The sequence below is a fragment of the Macaca fascicularis genome, chromosome 16, assembly GCF_037993035.2.
Source record: "Macaca fascicularis isolate 582-1 chromosome 16, T2T-MFA8v1.1".
Taxonomy (NCBI): Eukaryota; Metazoa; Chordata; class Mammalia; order Primates; family Cercopithecidae; genus Macaca; species Macaca fascicularis.
The window spans coordinates 82,885,029-82,904,982 of NC_088390.1; the positions used below are offsets into that span (position 1 = coordinate 82,885,029).

Genomic DNA, 19,954 nt, shown 5'->3' on the forward strand with positions numbered 1-19,954 from the left:
TATAAAATGGGGATTAATGAAAGATCAACAAGGAGCATTTATTTCAAAATTCAAAAGGCAATTATGCTAGGCTGGGTGCAGTGGCTCATGCCTTTGGGAGGTCGAGGTAGGCAGATCACTTGAGGTTAGGAGTTCCAGAACAGCTGGCCAACATGGTGAAACCCTGTTTCTACTAAAAATGCAAAAAAAAAAAAAAAATTAGCTGGCATGGTGGTAGGCGTCTGTAATCCTAGCTACTCAGGAGGCTGAGGCAGGAGAATAGCATGAACCCGGGAGGTGGAGTTTGCAGTGAGCTGAGATCGTGCCACTGCCCTCCAGCCTGGGCGACAGAGCAAGACTCCCTCTCAAAAAAAAAAAAAAACAAAACAAAGGCAATTATGCTAAATGCAATGTAGTATCCTGGATTGGATCCTGGAAGGGAAATAGGCCACTAGTGGAAAACGAATCCAAATAAAAGTGTACAGTTTAGATAACAGTATGTGGCTGATGTCAGTATCTTTTTTGTGAGATGCGGTCTCACCACATTGCCCAGGCTGGCTTTGAACTCCTGGACCCAGCGATCCTCCCTGTGGCCTCAACCTCCTGAGCAGCTGGGACTACAAGCACGTGTCACTGTGCCTGGCTCAATGTTAATTTTTTTACTTTTGACAATATATCATGATATGTAAGATGTGAACATTAGGGAAAACTGAGTGAAGGGGATACGAGGACTTTCTGTATGATCTTTGAAACTGTTCTATAAATCTAAAAAATGTTTGTTTAGAAACTGCAATTATGAGGGCATGAAATATGACAGCAATAAGAATTAAAGGAAGATGGGGAACAGGCTAAATACACGCTTCAAAGGGAGATGTTTCTCGTTGCCTGGATGCTTCTAGGCATCTAATTCGCAATGTGTTCAAAACGGAATCTCCCTCCACACTCCTCTGTCCACACAGCTATTACTGGCAGGACCAGCCACCTGGCCATGCTCATGAGAAGCTTGAGTCTCTGCCATGCTTCCCTCTTCTTACTGCCTTTTTGTAGGTGACCACATGTCTACATCTACTGCTTTTAGAAAAGGTTTTTCTAAAAGCTATAAAACTTAATGGTTTGAGGAGTTATTATTTAATGGAGACAGAGTTTCAGTGGAGAATGATGAAAAGTTCTGGGGTGGATGGTGGGGATGGTTGCACAACAATGGGAATGTACCTAATGTCACTGAACTGTTTATTTAAAAATGGCTAAAATGGTAAATTTTGTTATGCATATTTTGCTACAATTTAAAAAAAAAACAACTTAAAGCCTCCTCGTCGCTCTTCTGATCATCTCAAAGCCCTGGCACACTAATGTCCCTACTCCTGCTCCCACCTCCCCAGTGCACCCCGGCTCAGCTGTATGTGCCAGGCTGTGAAATGCACACTTTACCTGTTACTCCTCAAACGTCCTTCACACCTTTGTAACCCACCTAAGAAACCTTCTCCAACCACTTCACCTTCCTCTCTACCTCACTACTCTAATAATAGAAAGCTTTATTACTGTTCTCTTAGATACAACAGATTTCAGATTTTACTGGGGGGTTAGGTACTAAGTTGAACATCATTAAAATTATCCTTGAAAAATCCCTTAAACCCATCAGTAAGTCCAACATAACCAGTGTTTTCTCTTGCACTGGAACAGATCACTGCTTCTTCCACTGAATATGGAATGAAGATGTTTGTTCACACTCACGGGTCATTTTGTGTGAGAAGTCAGCAACTCTAGCATTTCACGCCATGCATGCATAGGTGACACCATGCACACTGAGGGCACAGAGGACACAACTCACCTGCTCCATAAAATCCTCCTAACTGGCCTCCAGGCTTCCTAACTCCCCACATTCCACCTTGTAAACTAGTGCCAAACCACCCATTGCAAACTCTGATGTGAGTCCTCTTTATGTAAAAAACAAATCCCAACTCCTGAGCCAGTCATCCAAAGACCTGCACACACACAGCAAGCACGACACTAGTGGTCTTTCCAGGGGCAGCTGATGGCATGGTATGGGGGTGCTTGCCTGGCTTTAACCCAAGCCTTTCTGCTTACTGCCTTAACCTCACCTCATCTGTGAAGTAAGAACACCTATTTCACAGGGTTCTCCAGTGACTGTGCCTAGAATGCGGCAGGCACCAACAAATCTTTGCTGTGAACATTATTTACAGTCCTGTCCAGCCTCGCCTGCCAGCACTCTCTCATCTGACTTCTTCCACCCCACCTCTAGCTCAGTGGTCCTCAAAATATGACAGAAGGATCCCTAACACCCTTTCAGGAGGTCCAAAGTCAAAAATTTTCTATAACAAGACTAAGACGTTATTTGTCTTTTTTCCTCTCATCCTCTCAAAAGTTTGCAGTGGAATTTTCCAGAGGCTACATGATGTGTGACATCACTACTCTGATGGCTAACAGAATGTATGCCCAGGTATTCTTGGTTTTTAAGTTTGTTTTCTTAAATGGTAGATGTTAATAGAAACAACCCATATAAGTAAAAGCTCACAAAGCTAAAAAATTATTGGGGTCCTCAATGATTTTTAAGTTAAAGAAGTTCTGAGGCCTAAGTCTGGAATCACTGAAGTGAACCTCCTGCCTCTCTTGCCTTTATGCACACTGGACTTCCCGCCCAGGATGCCCTGCCCTCCACTGCTGCTATTCCAAGCTCTTATCTTTCAAGAGTGAACTCAAAAGCCACCTCCATGATAGCATCTCCTAATGCTCCCCACCACATCCCTCAGCATCTTAACTGTGTCCTGCACGTGGAACTAGGCTCTCGCTCCCTTACGTGCATCAGTCATTCACTCACTAATTCCACTCATTTGCATGTGTACAATCTGCCATTTCCCAAGTGCTCACTAAACGAATCTCTCCTGGCACCTACTTTGGGCCAGTCACTGAGGATACAGCAGTGACCGAGATGCTTCTGTGCTTCTCTTACCTTCTGGCTGGGGGACGGTAAACAGGACGTGAAGTAGTATAACAATAATCTCGGCCGGGCGCGGTGGCTCAAGCCTGTAATCCCAGCACTTTGGGAGGCAGAGGCGGGCGGATCACAAGGTCAGGAGATCGAGACCATCCTGGCTGACACGGTGAAACCCCATCTCTACTAAAAAATACAAAAAACTAGCCGGGCGAGGTGGCAGGCACCTGTAGTCCCAGCTACTGGGGAGGCTGAGGCAGGAGAATTGTGTGAACCCGGGAGGCGGAGCCTGCAGTGAGCTGAGATCCGGCCACTGCACTCCAGCCTGGGCGGCAGAGCGAGACTCCGTCTCAAAAAAAAAAAAAAAAAACAAAACAATAATCTCAGGTAATGCTAGGTGCTATGAGGGGAAAACAGCTGAGTAGGGGATCAGAGCGATGGTTCCCTCTCCTACCTAAGTTTCTGAAGCAGTGCTACCCAATCCAGTAGCCACTATGGAAAAGGAACGCACAGCCTCTCATTAGTACTTCTCATGAGTTATATGTTGATATAATATTTTGAATACACTGGATTAAGTAAAACATATTAAAATTAATTTCATCTGTCTCTTTCTTTTTTTGAGACAGGGTCTTGCTCTGTTGCCTAGGCTAAAATGCAATTGTGGTGGCACGATCACGGCTCACTGCCGCCTTGACTTCCAGGACTAAACGATCCTCTCACCTCAGTCTCCTGAGTAGCTGGGACTATAGGCGTGAGCTACCACGCCCAGATAATTTTTGTATTCTTTGAAGAGATGGGGTTTCACCACGTTGCCCAGGCTGGTCTCGAACTCCTGGCCTCAAGTGATCCGCCTGGCCTGGCCTCCCAAAGTGTTGGGATTATAGGCGTGAGCCACCATGCCTGGCCTCTATTTACTTTTTTCAGCTGTGGCTCACATTATACCTCCATTTTTCAGGATCCTTCTAGAGCAGAGGTGGGAAAACTACAGCCTGCGGGTCATGTCCAGCCTACTGCCTGTTTCTTAAAAATAAAATTTCACTGGAACATGGCCATGCCCATTCATTTGCTTACTGCCTTGAATGCTTTTGTGCTATAATGAAATGGCAAAGCTGAGTCATTGTGAAGGAGACAGTATAGACTGCAACACTAGGATATTTATCATCTGGCCCTTTACAGAAACTTCTACTGGCCGCTAATCTACAGAGCAGGGCCTGTGTGGGGGTGTCTCTCTCCCCACAGCACCCAGCCCAGTGCAGGGGGCACCCACGTAGTCAGTGAAGAGAACCTGCACTCGGGCAGCACAAACTGGCCTAAGTTTGAATTTGGGTTGGCCTCTCACTTGCTATGTGGCCTTGGTGAGTTATAAGCTTTCTCTGGGTTTCAGTCTTTCCTTCTCTAAAATGGGGCACTGGCCACTTTAGGGGAAGTGAGATGACACAGGTAAAGTGTGAGTTAACATGGCCTGGCTCACAGCAGGAATCCATTGACATTGGCTGGATAAAAGACAGCAATTTCATTAAAATGCTGAATAATCATTTTCCTCTTGGATTGGGTGTGTTATACTCACAACAATTATCATATTTGCATCCCAAAATGAAATGAAATCAAATGAAACTTCTTAGCAACAGCAGTGCATTGATAACAACCACCAGCAAGCAATGGGGAGGGAGAAGGAGGCAAGCCTTTCTAACACTAAAGCACTGGCGGATGATGAGGCCGCCTTATCCTTTCCTGCCCCTCCTGCAGCCCACCTTTGGACAATTCCGGTTCATTAACACTGGCGCAAGAAGAATAAGCAGAGGGGAGAAAAAAGGCCTCAAACCAAAGATGTACTAAAACTGAACCCACTGACATCAACGAGGTTTGGAAGGGCCCATACCAATGCACTTCAAAGGGCAGTCCCAGCCAGCGGTGTCAATGTCACTGGGAGTTTGTTAGACACACAGATTCTTCAGCCCAATGGAATTAGGACAATTTGCATTAGGACACCCTAGGTAATAGCATGCGGCATTCACCTTAGAAAAGTGCTGGACTAGAATCCATTTATTCATGCTCTCTTCACTTCCCCACCCCCCTCCACTGATAAACAGGGGTAGTTATATCTACTTTCTTTTTTTTTTTTTTTTTTTTTTTTTTGAGACGGAGTCTCGCTCTGTCGCCCAGGCTGGAGTGCAGTGGCCGGATCTCAGCTCACTGCAAGCTCCGCCTCCCGGGTTCACGCCATTCTCCTGCCTCAGTCTCCCGAGTAGCTGGGACTACAGGCGCCCGCCACCTCGCCCGGCTAGTTTTTTTGTATTTTTTAGTAGAGATGGGGTTTCACCGTGTTAGCCAGGATGGTCTCGATCTCCTGACCTCATGATCCGCCCGTCTCGGCCTCCCAAAGTGCTGGGATTACAGGCTTGAGCCACCACGCCCGGCCTATATCTACTTTCAAAAGACGTTCCTGACTCCTTCGAAGTAATAGGCCTGGTGTAGCCACTGCAACTCCAGGCCCCGCCCCCAAGGGTCTTGGTACAGGCAGAGTGCGTAGCCTAAGCTGCATTCCTGGTTCATGTGCAGTTGGGTGGGCATTCTTTTTCCAATAGAGAGCCTTGTTCATACTTAGCCATCCTCCTAAGGTGAGGACTGGGTGCTGATAACCATTCAGGAAACCCACATGTGTGGAATCTGCCATTTGTCAAGTGCTTTTGGTAGGGTTCTTACAGGGAAATGCAGCCAGAAGCAGCTTCATTTTGACCACAGGTGACACGAGCTCTAGCCAGCTCTAGCCTAGTCCACAATGCACATAGTCTGCTTGGGGAGCCCCCGACGGAAGTTGCCAAAATAGTAACTACAATATGGTGTACTCTGATTAATCTGCTCTTCCTAGTATTAGGATGCCCATATGTCCCAGTCCTGGAGTAATTATTCATAGTACTCTCAAAAGAACCCAGCTTGGGCAATAAATTACCGTACATGGTCAACACACCTAGTACGCAGGGTGGGAGACAGAGTGGTCTAGTAAGGGGCCCACACAGCTCCAGCAAAGACCACAAGGCATCTGGAAGAAGACTAAGAATACTATTTGTAGGTAAGTGGGAGGGAGCAAACTTTGGTCATTCATGAAGATGTTTCCCAAGAATCTGCATGTGTATGATAGCACACAAGCTTTAGGATTTGCTGTCTCTGTTTCTCAAGGAGCTTCCCATCCAGGAGAGAGAATGTGGGTGTGTCATGGGGCATGAGAGGAAGGGAACAGCACAAGTGAGTTGGGGAAAAGCAGTCAGATCGGCTGGAGTCAACTGAAGAGGCAGGAGATAGGGCAGGAAGTGTAGGTGAAGGGCCCTGAATGACAACCAAAGCATGATCAGAGGCTGGGTCCTGATGCAATCTAGGCGATCACTTGGGAGGTCAGGCCTTGGGAGGTCAGTTGGGGGCAGCGCTGTTCACTGGTTGAAACAGGCACTAGAGGCAGGGAGACCAGGAAGAAGGCTACACAGTGCAGGTATGAGGCAAGCAGAGAGCAAACCAGGGTTGTAAAAGAGAAACGCAGGCACAGGATGCAAGAGGCCTCTCAAAGAACTGATGACAGGTTAGAATGAGGGCCAAACAGGTAAATTAAAAATGACCCTAAATGCTCTAACATTTAGAAGATTCAAGCTTAGGTATTTAGGGGTGAAGTGCTATCCTGTCTGTCACAACTTAGCAGGAATTAGTACCAGACATAACTCAGGAGGAAATATATTTACATAAACATGCAGATAAAGCAAATATGGCAGGATGTTAACAACTGCTGACTCATAATGGTTGGGAGTTAGCAATTACTGGCTTTCCACATTTTGGTATGGTCAACATATTTTCCTATTAAAAAGTTGGGTCCTGGGTTTAGAACCAAAAACAAAAAAGTTGGGGAATATATATATATTTTTTCCTCGAGATAGAGTCTCGCTCTGTCACCCATGCTGGAGTGCTGGGGCACGATCTTGGCTCACGGCAACCTCTGCCTCCTGGGTTCAAGCAATTCTCCTGCCTCAGCCCCCTGAGTAGCTGGGATCACAAGCACCCGCCACCATGCTCAGCTAATTTTTGTACTTTTAATAGAGACCGAGTTTCACCATGTTGGCTAGACTGGTCTCGAACTCCTGACCTCAAGTGATCCACCCACTTTGACCTCCCAAAGTGCTGGGATTACAGGTGTGAGCCACTGTGCCCAGCCAGATTTTTTTTTTTTTTTTTTTTAAATCCACAGACTTGAGGATGGGAAGGGCAGTCACAATCACAAGATTTTATACCTATGAAGTCTACATGGCACGATGGAGCTATCAAGTAAGCAGCTGGGCATGTGATGTCAATGTGGAAGTCATCTAAATACAGGTACCAGATGCAGCTACAGGCACGGAGGTCACTCCAAAAAACTGGGGAGGAAGAGATGAAGAAAAGACAGGTCTTTGGAAAAGCTGCACATCTACGGGTAAGAGGAAGACAAAAGGCAAAAAAGAGAAACATTTGGTATAGTCTGGTATAACAGAACCCCAGGGAAGGAAACATCTTTAAGAGGGCATAGTCGGCCTGGGCGCAGTAGCTCATGCCTGTAATCCCAGCACTTTGGGAGGCTGAGGCAGATGCATCACTTCAGGTCAGGAGTTCGAGACCGGCCTGACCAATATGGTGAAACCCTGTCTCTGCTAAAAAGACAAAAATTAGCCAGATATGGTGGCGGGAGCCTGTTATCCCAGCTACTTGGGAGGCTGAGGCAGGAGAATCGCTAGAACCCAGAAGGCGGAGGTTGCAGTGAGCCGAGATTGCACCATTGCACTCCAGCCTGGGGGACAGAGTGAGACTCCGTCTCAAAAAAAAAAAAAAAAAAAAAAAAAAAAGGTGGCGAGATCAGCTAGGCACCATGGCTCACACCTGTAATCCCAATACTTTGGAAAGCCGGGGTGGGAGGATCACTTGAGGTCAGGAGTTCGAGACCAGCCTGGCCAATACCATGGTGAGACCCTGTTTCTACAAAAACATTTTTAAAAGCCGAGTGTGTAGTTCCAGCTGCACTGGAGGCTGAGGTGGGAGCACTGCCTGAGCCCAGGAGGTGGAGGCTGCAGTAAGCTGTGATTATGCCACTGCATTCCAGCCCGGGTAACAGAGCATAAGGCTGATGGATCAAAAGGAGGACAAGGACTGAGAAAATGTCAGCAAATGCAGTGACCAGAAATTCACTAGTCATTTGTGACCTTCAGGGGAGCTATCACACTCAGTGGTGTGAGAGGCCAGACAGAAAATGACTGAAGGGGAGAGCAGGTCACGAGGAAATGGAGGCAGACATCCATTTCCCCCAGTACTGGGCTGGGATGACCCACAAGCACACTGGAGGACCAGAGAGATGCTTTCTTCCTTGGCTTGAAGATGATGTCATCAACCTTCAGGGCCCTCAAAATCCCTTAAGTAATAAAACAGAGCACATGAATACCAGGATGCTTTCAGCACTGCACATGTAAAGTCCTGATGCTCCCTGGAGACGTATTTGTGTGTCTACACTTCCCACCTGCACCAGGGCGACCACACACACAGTCCACTGAATCTGCCAGTCAAGGTATCTATCTTCAACTGCCCTCTTCCAGAGGGAGCTCCCACAAATAGGACCAGAATTACAAAGAGGAGGCAGAACATCACAGGAGCTGCTGAGTGTGAAAAGACCAGCTCTCTTGCAGGATGCAAATGAAGGCCTCTCTTTTTAAGGGTGCCTGCAGGAAATCTCTCTGTCAATGCTAGCTGGGAATTTTCATCTCATTGTTGGGTAGGACTGACTGCCTTTTTTTTTTTTTTTTTCCCCAAGCATGACTCAGTATCTTAATTTTTTTTTTTTTTTTTTTTTTTTTTTTACTTTAAATCATCATAGACGGTTTCCCAGGTATAGTTATGCTATCAATTTAAACCAAAAGTGACCTGAAGAATGTCTTACTCCTTTGACTTAGCTGTAGAATATTAAATGTTGCTGTGGCCTCTCTAAAAATGCAAGCTAACTCAAAATCCCCCAACCAAAGAACCAGATTAAACCCAAAAAGGACATTCATTCCAATCCTTATTGCCCACTGAATACTTCTGAGTGGTACGTCAATCGACTGCAATGTTTAAACCATAAAAATTTGCTTTTCACAATACTGCTTCAGGAGAACACAGCCTACCTGTGTCTAGGGGTGACCTGGACAAAGCTGACCCAAGGATCCATTCAATTCAGTCAGCCTGGGTTGAAGGACATTAAATCCTCAACCACAGAGTATAGCTAACGAACGAAACAAGAGCAAATAACTTGAAGTAGATAAATCCAGAGGGTTATCCAGTAACACAATTCAATTTTATTCTCAACTACAACAAATTCCAATAAGCTCTTCCCTGGCTGTAACCACACACGTCAAGAGGCTCCTGACATTGTCCCCCCGAGGCTGGCTGGAATGTCAGAAACTGAAGCAATTCTGAACGGGCACTCCTGCTCAGTAAGAGCTGCAAATGTGGATGGGCAGCATTTAAACCATGACCTTCTCCTGGACTGGCACCCAGTGATGGGGCAAGTGGAGCCTCAGGAAGGAGCTACAGTTAAAAATACTGAGATCTGACCAGGCACGGTGGCTCACGCCTGTAATCCCAGCACTCTGGGAGGCCGTGGCGGGCAGATCACGAGGTCAGGAGATCGAGACCATCCTGGCTAACGTGGTGAAACCCCGTCTCTACTAAAAATACAAAAAAAAAAAAAAAAAATTAGCCAGGCATGCTGGCGGCCACCTTTAGTCCCAGCTACTCGGGAGGCTGAGGCAGAATGGCATGGACCTGGGAGGCGGAGCTTACAGTGAGCCGAGATCGTGCCACTGTACTCCAGCCTGGGCGACAGAGCAAGACTCCGTATCAAAAAAACAAACAAACAAACAAAACCCCTGAGATCCTATTAAGTGAGGTAAATGACAGCCTCTTGTAAACTGGAAAGCGCATTACAGACATTCCTGATTGTACCTTTCCCCCTTTTGATTATCATTTTAAATCAGCAACTCCCCATCGCCATACAGAAGCAGGCTAAGCCTTGGGCAAGGAAACTCCAAAAGCTTCCATCAGAATAGAAGCACAGATCACATCCTCCTGGGTGAAAACCCACATGTCACAGAAAACCACCCTGACTCCAACTCTGAGGGGACCGACCACCAGGGGCAGCTGACACTGATCACATGCCCAGGACTGTTGCCAGGACTGCTGGCAATTCATGTTACACACGACAATTGCACCCTTTTAAAAAGTGCTGGCCCCAAACAGGTTCCATTGGATTCCATGAGGCCCAATGGTGGGTTAAGTAGTAAAAAAGAGAAAAAGTTCCTCTTAGTATAACAGGAAAATGAAAAAACAAACAAACAAACAAAAAAACAGAAACAGGGATAAAAGTGAAGTAGAGATGGGGAAGGTGCAAAAGGCCTCTAATGTTCTAAAGTGAAAACACACGGAAACTGAAGGGAACAGAAACTGAAATTGAGGCGGAATTCAGTCTCTCCAAGGAATCCTTCCTGAACCTGTCTCATGACTCAGCATTCCCAGCCGGAGGATGACAGCAGCAGAGGGGACAGAGGTCAAGTTGGAGCTCCTAATGCTGACCACTTCTGAGACGACACGGAAACGCCAGTTATGTGGAGTGTCTGCACACTTGTTTTGCTCTAGGAGGTGGAGTTGGGGAATAAAACTCAACTGTAGTTCAGTGTTGGAATGAATCAGACTACAGAGGTTGCTTCATTCAACATTGAGGGTCATTCAAAGGTTCTCTAGAAATGCAACGTGTTTTTGACAGTTATTCTGAGAATGACTGAGGGGTCAGGGAATGAAAAGTGTGGAAGAGCAGAAGCACACCGCCAGCACGAACGCAGTGTTCCTCCCGTCCTGCTCCCTACCCATCATCTCCCTCCCTCCTGCCTGCCCACTGGCACAACTTCTACCCATCCCAACATCCTGTGCCTTCCTCCCTCCTCACTTGTAGTACCTCCTATTACACTAAGACTTCCAACTGTTTAAAGAGGGGATGATTAATGCTAACCACAGGGCCTGTGATTCATGTTGGATCAGGGCACTCAGTCACGTATAGTAATGATCTATGAATCCTGAATTTAAGTATTCTCAGGTGAGAATAAAGTACATTTAGTTCAATTTGCATTCAGATTCCTCCACTGAGACACTGGGCAATTTACTTAACCTCTCTGTTCCTCAGCTTCCTGCTCTGGCATATGGGGCTAGTAACAGCACCACAGGGTTGTTGTGAGAGTTAAGTAAAACATCTGAAGCATTAACAGTGCCTCGCCCACAGTAACAGTATCCTGTATCATGACTGCTCTTATTACCTTAAAATACAAAAGCAATACTCTATCATCCTTGTAATTCATAATCTCATTATCAGTCTTGGGAATTTCAAGAGACTTTTCAGACTCTGGAAACATACACACATACATACTCACTCATTCTATCCCCCTCCTGGAGGATGGCTGGGGTTACTTTAAATGTGCATTACTGAATTTCTTATAAAGTAACAGAGGTAGGAAGTTCATGAGTATTTCTAGAAGAGGTTTAATAAAGTCAAACCTATAATCCACCTGGTCACTAGCAACACGAGCCATTAGGAATTCCTGTGCCCCTGAAACAACCCCCTTCCTCACAAACCGCCTCGTGCACCTTTTGCTTCCCGAGATGCCTCTTTGGTGCGGCACCACCCTCTGTCTCCTGGAAGTGATCTCCTGAAGGCGCAGGGCTGGCTCTCTCTGACAGACATCAGAATGCTGTCTGCTAATAACCAAGTGGCCCTCCTAGGCTCGACCTAGCTACACTTCTGGTTATTCCATCTGTGCCGGCTCATATCAGGGGTTAGGAAGACAGACCTCTTATTTTATTGCAGAGGGAGAAAATGAGGCAGTGACTTGGTCAAGGTCATTCAGAGTAGATGACAACCAGGAAGAGCACCCAAGGGTTTTGGCTTCCAATCACAGTACAAAACACACACCCCTCATCTGAGGAAAGTGCCCTTGAGTCAGGCAGCAGCCAGACAGAAGCACCATCAGGGCATTGAGGCCTGAGGGCTAGAAGGGGGAAAATCAAGGGACAAAGAATAAAATCACAGGACAGCTGTTGAGAGTCTACAAGTGCTGTGATCCTATCTGAATAAAATGCAATTTAGATTCACTTAGTCCTGCATCTTGGTTAACCTTATATAACTTCTTTATATTACATCACTAAGAACAATTGCTTTTAATGGGCCCGGCACCCAGACAAGTGAGACAAACTTCACGTGCCATGATGCTACACCTAAATAGCTTCCCCATGGAAATGCTGGCCAGCGTAGGAGCCAAAAATAAACTGCAAAGCCAATTCCCGAGGGACCTGTCATCAGGGATGTTTCACACACACAGCCTCATAAAAGCAGGGTGATCACAGACAGCCCTAATTTAGAGGCACTATATCTCAAACCTGGTGAAACTCTGAATGTCATGGCAACTTAAAAGGCAATGCAAAACACATGAAAAAGCACAAGAAAGCTAAAGCATAAACACTTCGCCTCCAAAATGAAGACTGAGCTTGAACTGACCGACAGCAGTCCTGCTCCCTTCCTCGCAGGGGGCCGTTCTGCCCAACCGTGACAGGTGGAGACCAGAAGGACCCCCCATGTCTAGCCAGTGCCTATGAAGGTTTAAGTGGCTGCGGGCATTTGGCTTTATTACAAAATTTTATTCAAAGGATGACTGGTGATGGGGAAGGGGCAAGCCTCCTCTAAGGAGATCCGTGGCCAGATGGACAGTTTCAAGTGGAGAAATGGGCTACCTCGCTGAAGAGGTCAGAAGACTGGAGAAAGGAAGGAGCATATAAGAGGCACTGGCCACTTGCTCCTTTTGAGTCCTTAAGAAGCTTAATTTTGGTGGCTGGAAGCCTCAGAAACAACCATAAATTCCATAGCTTCATGGAAGAATTTACTTTGTTTCTGTTGCTATTTTCAAGAAGGCAGCAGGGAAAGGACATGACTTGCTGCCCAGTCTCTTCATCTCTTTGTAAACTTGTTCACTAAAAATTTGAGACTAAGACTAAGCCTTTACTCATTGCCCTCCAACTTACAGAGAAAACTACAAAAATACACCACACCCGATGAAACACTCCATATTAGATACTATTAAAAAATTTCAATGGGGCGAGGCACGGTGACTTAGGCGTGTAATTCCAGCACTTCACGAGGCCAAGGCGGGTGGATCACTGGAGGCCATAAGTTCAAAACTAGCCTGGCCAAAACGGCAAACTGCCGTCTCCACTAAAAATACAAAAATTAGCTGGGTATGATGGCACATGCCCGTAATCCCAGTTATGCGGGAGGCTGAGGCACAAGAATCACTTGAACCCAGGAAGCTGAGGTTGTAATGAGCCGAGATCATGCCACCGCACTCCAGCCTGGGTGACAGAGAGAGACTCCGTTTAAAAAAGAAACTCACACAAAAAAAATTTCAATAGGTAGCAGCTTATTAAAAAATAAATTTCGGCCGGGCGCGGTGGCTCACGCCTGTAATCTCAGCACTTTGGGAGGCCGAGACGGGCGGATCACCGGAGGTCAGGAGTTCGAGACCAGCCTGACCACCATGGAGAAACTTCATCTCTACTAAAAATACAAAAAATTAGCCGGGCGTGGTGGCGCATGCCTGTAACCCTAGCTACTCAGGAGGCTGAGGTAGGAGAATTGCTTGAACCCAGGAGGCAGAGGGAGCAGTGAGCCGAGCTGGCGCCATTGCACTCTAGCCTGGGCAACAAGAGCAAAACTCCGTCTCAAAAATAAATAAATAAATAAATAAATAAAAAGTTTATCAAAACCATCACTAATGTAGTCCCAGCTACCTGAGAGGCTGAGGCAGGAGGATTGTGTGAGACCAGGAATTCCAGGCCACCTGAGCAACATAGTGAGACCCCATCTCAAAAATAATAAACCAACCAGTAACTTAAAAAAAAAAAAAACTGCCACTCCATTATTCTACCAATAATTGGGTTCTGAAATCTCAAAACTAGATGAGTCAATCTCGGTCTAACGATTTTTCCTCTACAGCAAACTATCACCTTGATGGAATTTATAAGGAGCAGGAGGTGAGAAGAAAAATCATCCTAAGCCACAGTGCTGCAAGGCCCCAGGACCCACCCTACCACTCTGCGTGGTGGTCAGCAACAGACCAGTAAACATTCAGCTAATCAGTCACCTGTGTCTATAGCTCATGGTAACAGAGCTACCTATCAGGTATAAACTCCACCCTCCAAAACAAACCTATTCTAAATCCTAAAAGAACTGGATCTTGCCACCCATAAATGAGCATTCCATTCCACCACTTCCTTGGAATTCCTATGTCCCTTGGCTTTTGCTAAGCCCAGAAGCTACAATGACAAACCACCACCACCGAGCCACAAAACAGATTTCAACAAATTCAAAGCAAGTCACAGGAGGCCAGCTGTAAAATCTATCCAAAGTGGTCCCTCAAAGTTTTTTTTTTCTTTTCTTTCGAGAAAGAGTTTCACTCTTGTTGCCCAGGTTGGAGTGCAATGGCACCATCTCAGCTCACCGCAACCTCCACCTCCCGGTTTCAAGCAATTCTCCTGCCTCAGCCTCCTGAGCAGCTGGGGTTACAGGCCTGTGCCACCAAGCATGGCTAATTTTGTATTTTTAGTAGAGACGCGGTTTCTCCATGTTGGTCAGGTTGGTCTTGAACTCCTGACCTCAGGTGATCCGCCCGCCTCGGCCTCCCGAAGTGCTGGGATTACACGCATGAGCCACCGCGCCCAGCCTTTGTTTTCGATTTTACTCCAAAATAGGTAGTTCAAGTCAAACTCTGTATAATTACACATGGTGCAGGAGGCAGACAGAACATAACTGTAAACAAAGTTAACCACCAGAGTCAAGAGGGAGGGGAACAACAACTGATAAACATGGCGGCTCCCAGTAGTGAGCTGGGCCTGCCTCCCCCTGAGTCCCAGGGCAGGAGGCCACAACACAGAGGATGCTGCAGTCAAATGAGTTACGTTCCAAAAGTTACAAACCTCTCGAGTAGACGGGTGGTGAAAAACATTCTCAAAAACTCACAGAAAGACACCAGCAATGGTGTCACACAGTACACAGCAATAACCCTCTTTTCCTGACACAACACTGGGTAATTTTTAATCAGCATTCTGCTGCACAAGTAATATTTTCCAAATACTCTTGTAAATGGACTGATAATTTTCCTTCCAAATCTCAGAGCTGTTGCCTGATTCGCATTTCTCTGAGGGAAAGCAGGGTCCTGTGTGTGGATTTGTGTCTGTGGATGTACGTGCATCCCCAACAAAAAGACTGCTGGTATCAGTAGTCACTTCTGCCGCTAGGAAATGGATCACGGGCTCTTCTCTGGAGTGGGGCCTTCTTCCTTCTCAAGCCGTTGTCACAGACCCCCCTTTGTAGTTTGGTATGAAGCCCCATTCCTCTGTCGTCTTTGTCTCCCACTGTGTGAGAAACCCAGATCAACTTCCAAAGTGCCCTCCCCTGAAATCAGACCTCTCAACCTCCCAAGGACCTAAAACAGTGTAGGCCTGATTCCTGCTTAGAAATGTTTTCTTGAAGGGGAGGGGAAGTAGGAGAGGAAGAAGGGGTATGAGATACAGGGGTGTGTGTGTGTGTCAATTACTGATAGGAATTCACATTCCGGAAAACAAGCCACCAAACCAACTCGGGTTCAAGGTTTCGGGTTTATGACGGCAAGCCTCTTTGTTTTGTAAAACTGCTATATTCACTAGCATCACCCCAAAAACCATATGGGAGTCAGATGTCTGCTTAACAGCCTCAGGTCAAGAAAAACCCTTCAGGTTTCCAAATTGGTGACTCCCCTCTACCTAGGGTTCTGGAATATTTTTTTCAAGAAGTCTCAATCCGGGTAGCAGCTGTCAGAATTCCCCCCACCCCCCAGTACTATTCATATCGCGGCTCTGATTGCTAATGTTTTTACTCACAAAGTTCCCTGTAGCAATTAAAATGAGGCAGCAGGGTAAAACAAAAAGAGACTGGGTGGCTTGACCATAATGCAGCCTGTAAGCTAGTGAACTTCTTGGGTTCGGCTGGGATTTTCACCTCTATCTTTGTTTTGGAATGCCCACAACCCCTCCCTGCATGGACCCGGCACGGCCTTCATTTCTGGATGCACAACGCAGCACCGAGCTCCTTGGGGGTCAGCAAAACGCCGCACTGGTGTAATGCCGAACGCGCCCCAGGGCCTAAGGAGTCCCCACGGGAGTCGGTCCACGTTTCCAAATCTCGAGGTCGACACCACAGCGTAGCATGGCTTAGAAGTCCCCTCAAGTCGGGAAGCCCAGCGCCCGCCCGGTCCCGGGCCAGCAGTGCCCGGCTGGTGTGTGCGCCCAGAGCTGCTGCAATGACTTTGCATGGAGTGTACCCTCCACTGGGGCTGTCCTCCTGCCTCGGCCACTGCAGTGGCACCGCTCCGGGCAGGGCCCCGATGCGGTCCCTCCCTGGCCTCGGCCCGGCCGCCGACCCCCTGCCTCCCGCGCCGCCCAGCCCCCGCCCGCCGCACCTTGGTCTCCTTCACATGCTGCTTGACGCCCTCCGGGTACCACTGGACGCGCACGTAGCCGCGGCGCAGCGGGCTGGCCCGGCCCTCCTCGTGGCCCGCGCCCCCGGCCTCGGAGCACCCCGAGCTGCCGCGGCCCTCCTCCTCGCCCTCCGAGTCCGAGTCCTCGCCGTGGATGAGGCGCACCAGCCCGAAGTGCACGGAGCCCCGGTAACGGCCCGACACCAGGTCGTGAGAAAACAGCAGGCGCTGCGAGCCGGCTTCGGGGCCGGAGTCCGAGGACGGCCCAGAGGCCGAGTCCGAGGCGGGCGCCGGCGCCGGGACAGGGGCTGCGGCTGGGGCCGGGATCGCCTCCGGGGCTGGAGCCGGGGCCTGGGCGGGAGCAGGAGCTGCGGGCGTGGGGGCTGCGGGATCCGCCATAACTGCTCTGCGCGAGTCCCGGGCGGCGGCGGCGGCGGCAGCGGCGGCGAACGAGGCGCGGGGAGGCGGGACCAGCGGGCGCCGGGGGCGGGGCCATGGCGCGCTGACGTGTCCCTGCGTGGCGCCGTCGTCAGGGAGCCGGGATGCAGTTGCTAGGAGCCACCGCCTCGTCGCTAGGGGACGCTGAAGATGCCGCGGGGGGCGGGGGCAGAATGGAATCCACTAAGTGGGGTCGAGGCCAGACAGGATTAAACTAAAGGGAAAGAGAAGGGGCGGGCCGGGAGGAGGAAGTGGAGTGGCCACCGAGGCAGAGGGGAGTGGTCGGGGTGAGGCACAGGATGGTGGAGAGCCTGTCAACAACTTTTGATGAGCTCCCTTGGCGTCCTAGCCTAGCCCCCAGGCACTGTGAGGGTTGCAGAAAGAGAAAGATACTGTCCCTGTCCTCGAGGTGTTTCCAGTCTAGTTGGGGAGACAAAACAAATACACATTAAATAGATAAAAAACAACCCCAACTTGTAAGGCTATAATAGATGTGTATAGAGCATATGTATAATGCACCGTATTCGGGAATTCCAAGCAGTTTGGAACGTCATAACCCCTCAGGAATTGACCCAGGAACTGGTGAAGGAGGCCCAGAGAAAGGGAACAAAAGGATCAGTGGCCCCAATGGTTTGGGTATAGATCCATTTAGATGAGTTCAAAGCTCCCTGAAGCCAAGAATGAATGGCAAGAGGTAGTATAGTGAGGTAGCTAAGAGTGGGGGCCATGGATTCCAATTTTTGGCATTGCCACTTACTAATCTGTAAAAATAGGCACACTGATTAACTTAGTTTCACCTTAATTTTCTCATCTGTGAAATAGGGATGATAATAGCAGTACTCATCTCACTGGGCAATTGGGAGGATTACATGAAGTAGAACAGTGCCTGGCATTTAGCTCCTTCAATAAGCTTAACCATTGTACTATTTCCAACCCTCCTGCCTGGATTAAATTCCAGACTGGCAGAACTGTTATGGTCTGCTCCAAATTGTCATTTTAAAATATAAAAAGGAGTCCGGGCGCGGCAGCTCACTCCTGTAATTCCAGCACTTTGGGAGGCCGAGGTGGACAGATCACGAGGTCAAGAGATCAGACCATCCTGGCCAACATGGAGAAACTGCGTGTCTACTAAAAATACAAAAAAAAATTAATTTAATTTAATTTAATTTAATTTAATTTAAAAATAGCTGGGCGTGGTGGCGTGTGCCTGTAGTCCCAGCTACTCAGGAGGCTGAGGCAGGCGAATAGCTTGCATCTGGGAGGCTGAGGTTGCAGTGAGCCCAGATTAAGCCACTGCGCTCCACCCTGGGCAACAGAGTGAGACTCTGTCTCAAAATAAATAAATAAATAAAATATAAAAAGTAACTCTAGGGCCGGGCGCAGGTGGCTCATGCCTGTAATCCCAGCACTTTGGGAGGCAGAAGTGGATGGATCACCTAAGGTCAGGAGTTCGAGACTGGCCTGGCCAACATGGTGAAACCCCTTCTCTACTAAAAGTAGAAAAATTAGCTGGGCATGGTGGCATGTGCCTGTAGTCCCAGCTACTTGGGAGGCTGAGGCAGGAGAATTGCTTGAATCTGGGAGGCGGAAGTTTCAGTGAGCTAAGATCATGCCACTGCACTCCAGCCTGGGCAATAGAGCGAGACTCCGTCTCAAAAAAAAAAAAAAATTAGCTGGGTGTGGTGGCACGTGCCTGTAATCGCAGCTACTCAGGAGGCTAAGGCAAGAGAATCGCTTGAACCCAGGAGGTGGAGGTTGCAGTGAGCCGAGATCATGCCACTAAACTCCAGCCTGGGCGACAGAGCAGGACTCTGTCTCAAAAAAAAAAAAAAGACTGGACACGGTGGCTCATGCCTGTAATCCCAGCACTTTGGGAGGCCGAGGCAGGTGGATCACGAGGTCAGGAGTTCAAGACCAGCCTGGCCAAGATGGTGAAACCCTGTCTCTACTAAAAATACAAAAATTAGCTGGCGCAGTGGCAGGCGCCTGTAATCCCAGCTACTTGGAAGGCTGAGGCAGGAGAATCACTTGAACCCGGGGAGCAGAGGTTGCAGTGAGCCTTGATTGCACCACTGCACTGCACTCCAGCCTGGGCAACAGAGTGAGATTCCGTCTCAAAAAAAAGAAAAGTAACTCTAGGCTGGGTGCAGTGGCTCACACCTGAAATCTCAACATTTTGGGAGGCTGAGGCGGGTGGATTAGTTGAGGTCAGGAGTTCAAAACTGGCCTGGACGGGCGCGGTGGCTCAAGCCTGTAATCCCAGCACTTTGGGAGGCCGAGACGGGTGGATCACGAGGTCAGGAGATCGAGACCATCTTGGCTAACATGGTGAAACCCCATCTCTACTAAAAAATACAAAAAAATTAGCCAGGCGAGGTGGCGGGCGTCTGTAGTCCCAGCTACTCGGGAGGCTGAGGCAGGAGAATGGCGTGAACCTGGGAGGCGGAGCTTGCAGTGAGCCGAGATCCGGCCACTGCACTCCAGCCTGGGCCACAGAGCAAGACTCCGTCTCAAAAAAAAAAAAAAAAAAAAAAAAAACTGGCCTGGCCAACATGGCAAAACCCCATGTCTACTAAAAATACAAAAATTAGCAGGGTATGGTGGCAGGCGCCTGTAATTCCAGCTACTTGGGAGGCTGAGACACGAGAATCACTTGAACCTGGGGGTTGGAGGTTGCAGTGAGCCTACATCACGCCACTGCACTCCAGCCTGGGCCACAGAGTGAGACTCCATCTCAAAAGAAAAAAAGTAACTCTAATTTAACGTGTCACCTAAGTTTCAAAGGGTTTAGATACATTCTCAGAGGACAGATTTATAATAGATTGTTAAGGAAAACAAGATCTGGCCCTAACCCTTCTCAGTCAACATCACTTTTTCCACATTTTTCTACACGATCATCAATGAAAGACTAGTAAGTTGGATTGATATTACAGTATTTAGATTCTTCAAAGAAGGCAGAATCCCAGTTCTTTGGGTTGTTTACAGGATCCTGAAGATACAG

The 19,954-nt window shown here is 48.0% G+C and overlaps 1 protein-coding gene across 8 annotated transcripts in view; it reads right to left on the minus strand.

Moving 5' to 3' along the window:
- Window positions 1-16,923, minus strand: part of UBE2O (ubiquitin conjugating enzyme E2 O) — a 66,579-nt gene extending 49,656 nt beyond the window's left edge. For all 8 annotated transcript variants that reach the window (XM_074020627.1, XM_074020626.1, XM_074020625.1 and 5 more), the window contains exon 1: window positions 16,498-16,923. Coding sequence is in view for 4 of the 8 variants with exons in the window: in XM_074020623.1 (XP_073876724.1) it covers window positions 16,498-16,914 (417 nt within the window). In the remaining 4 variants the exon portion in view is untranslated. The remainder of the gene's footprint in view (window positions 1-16,497) is intronic.
- Window positions 16,924-19,954: the final 3,031 nt, after the last annotated feature.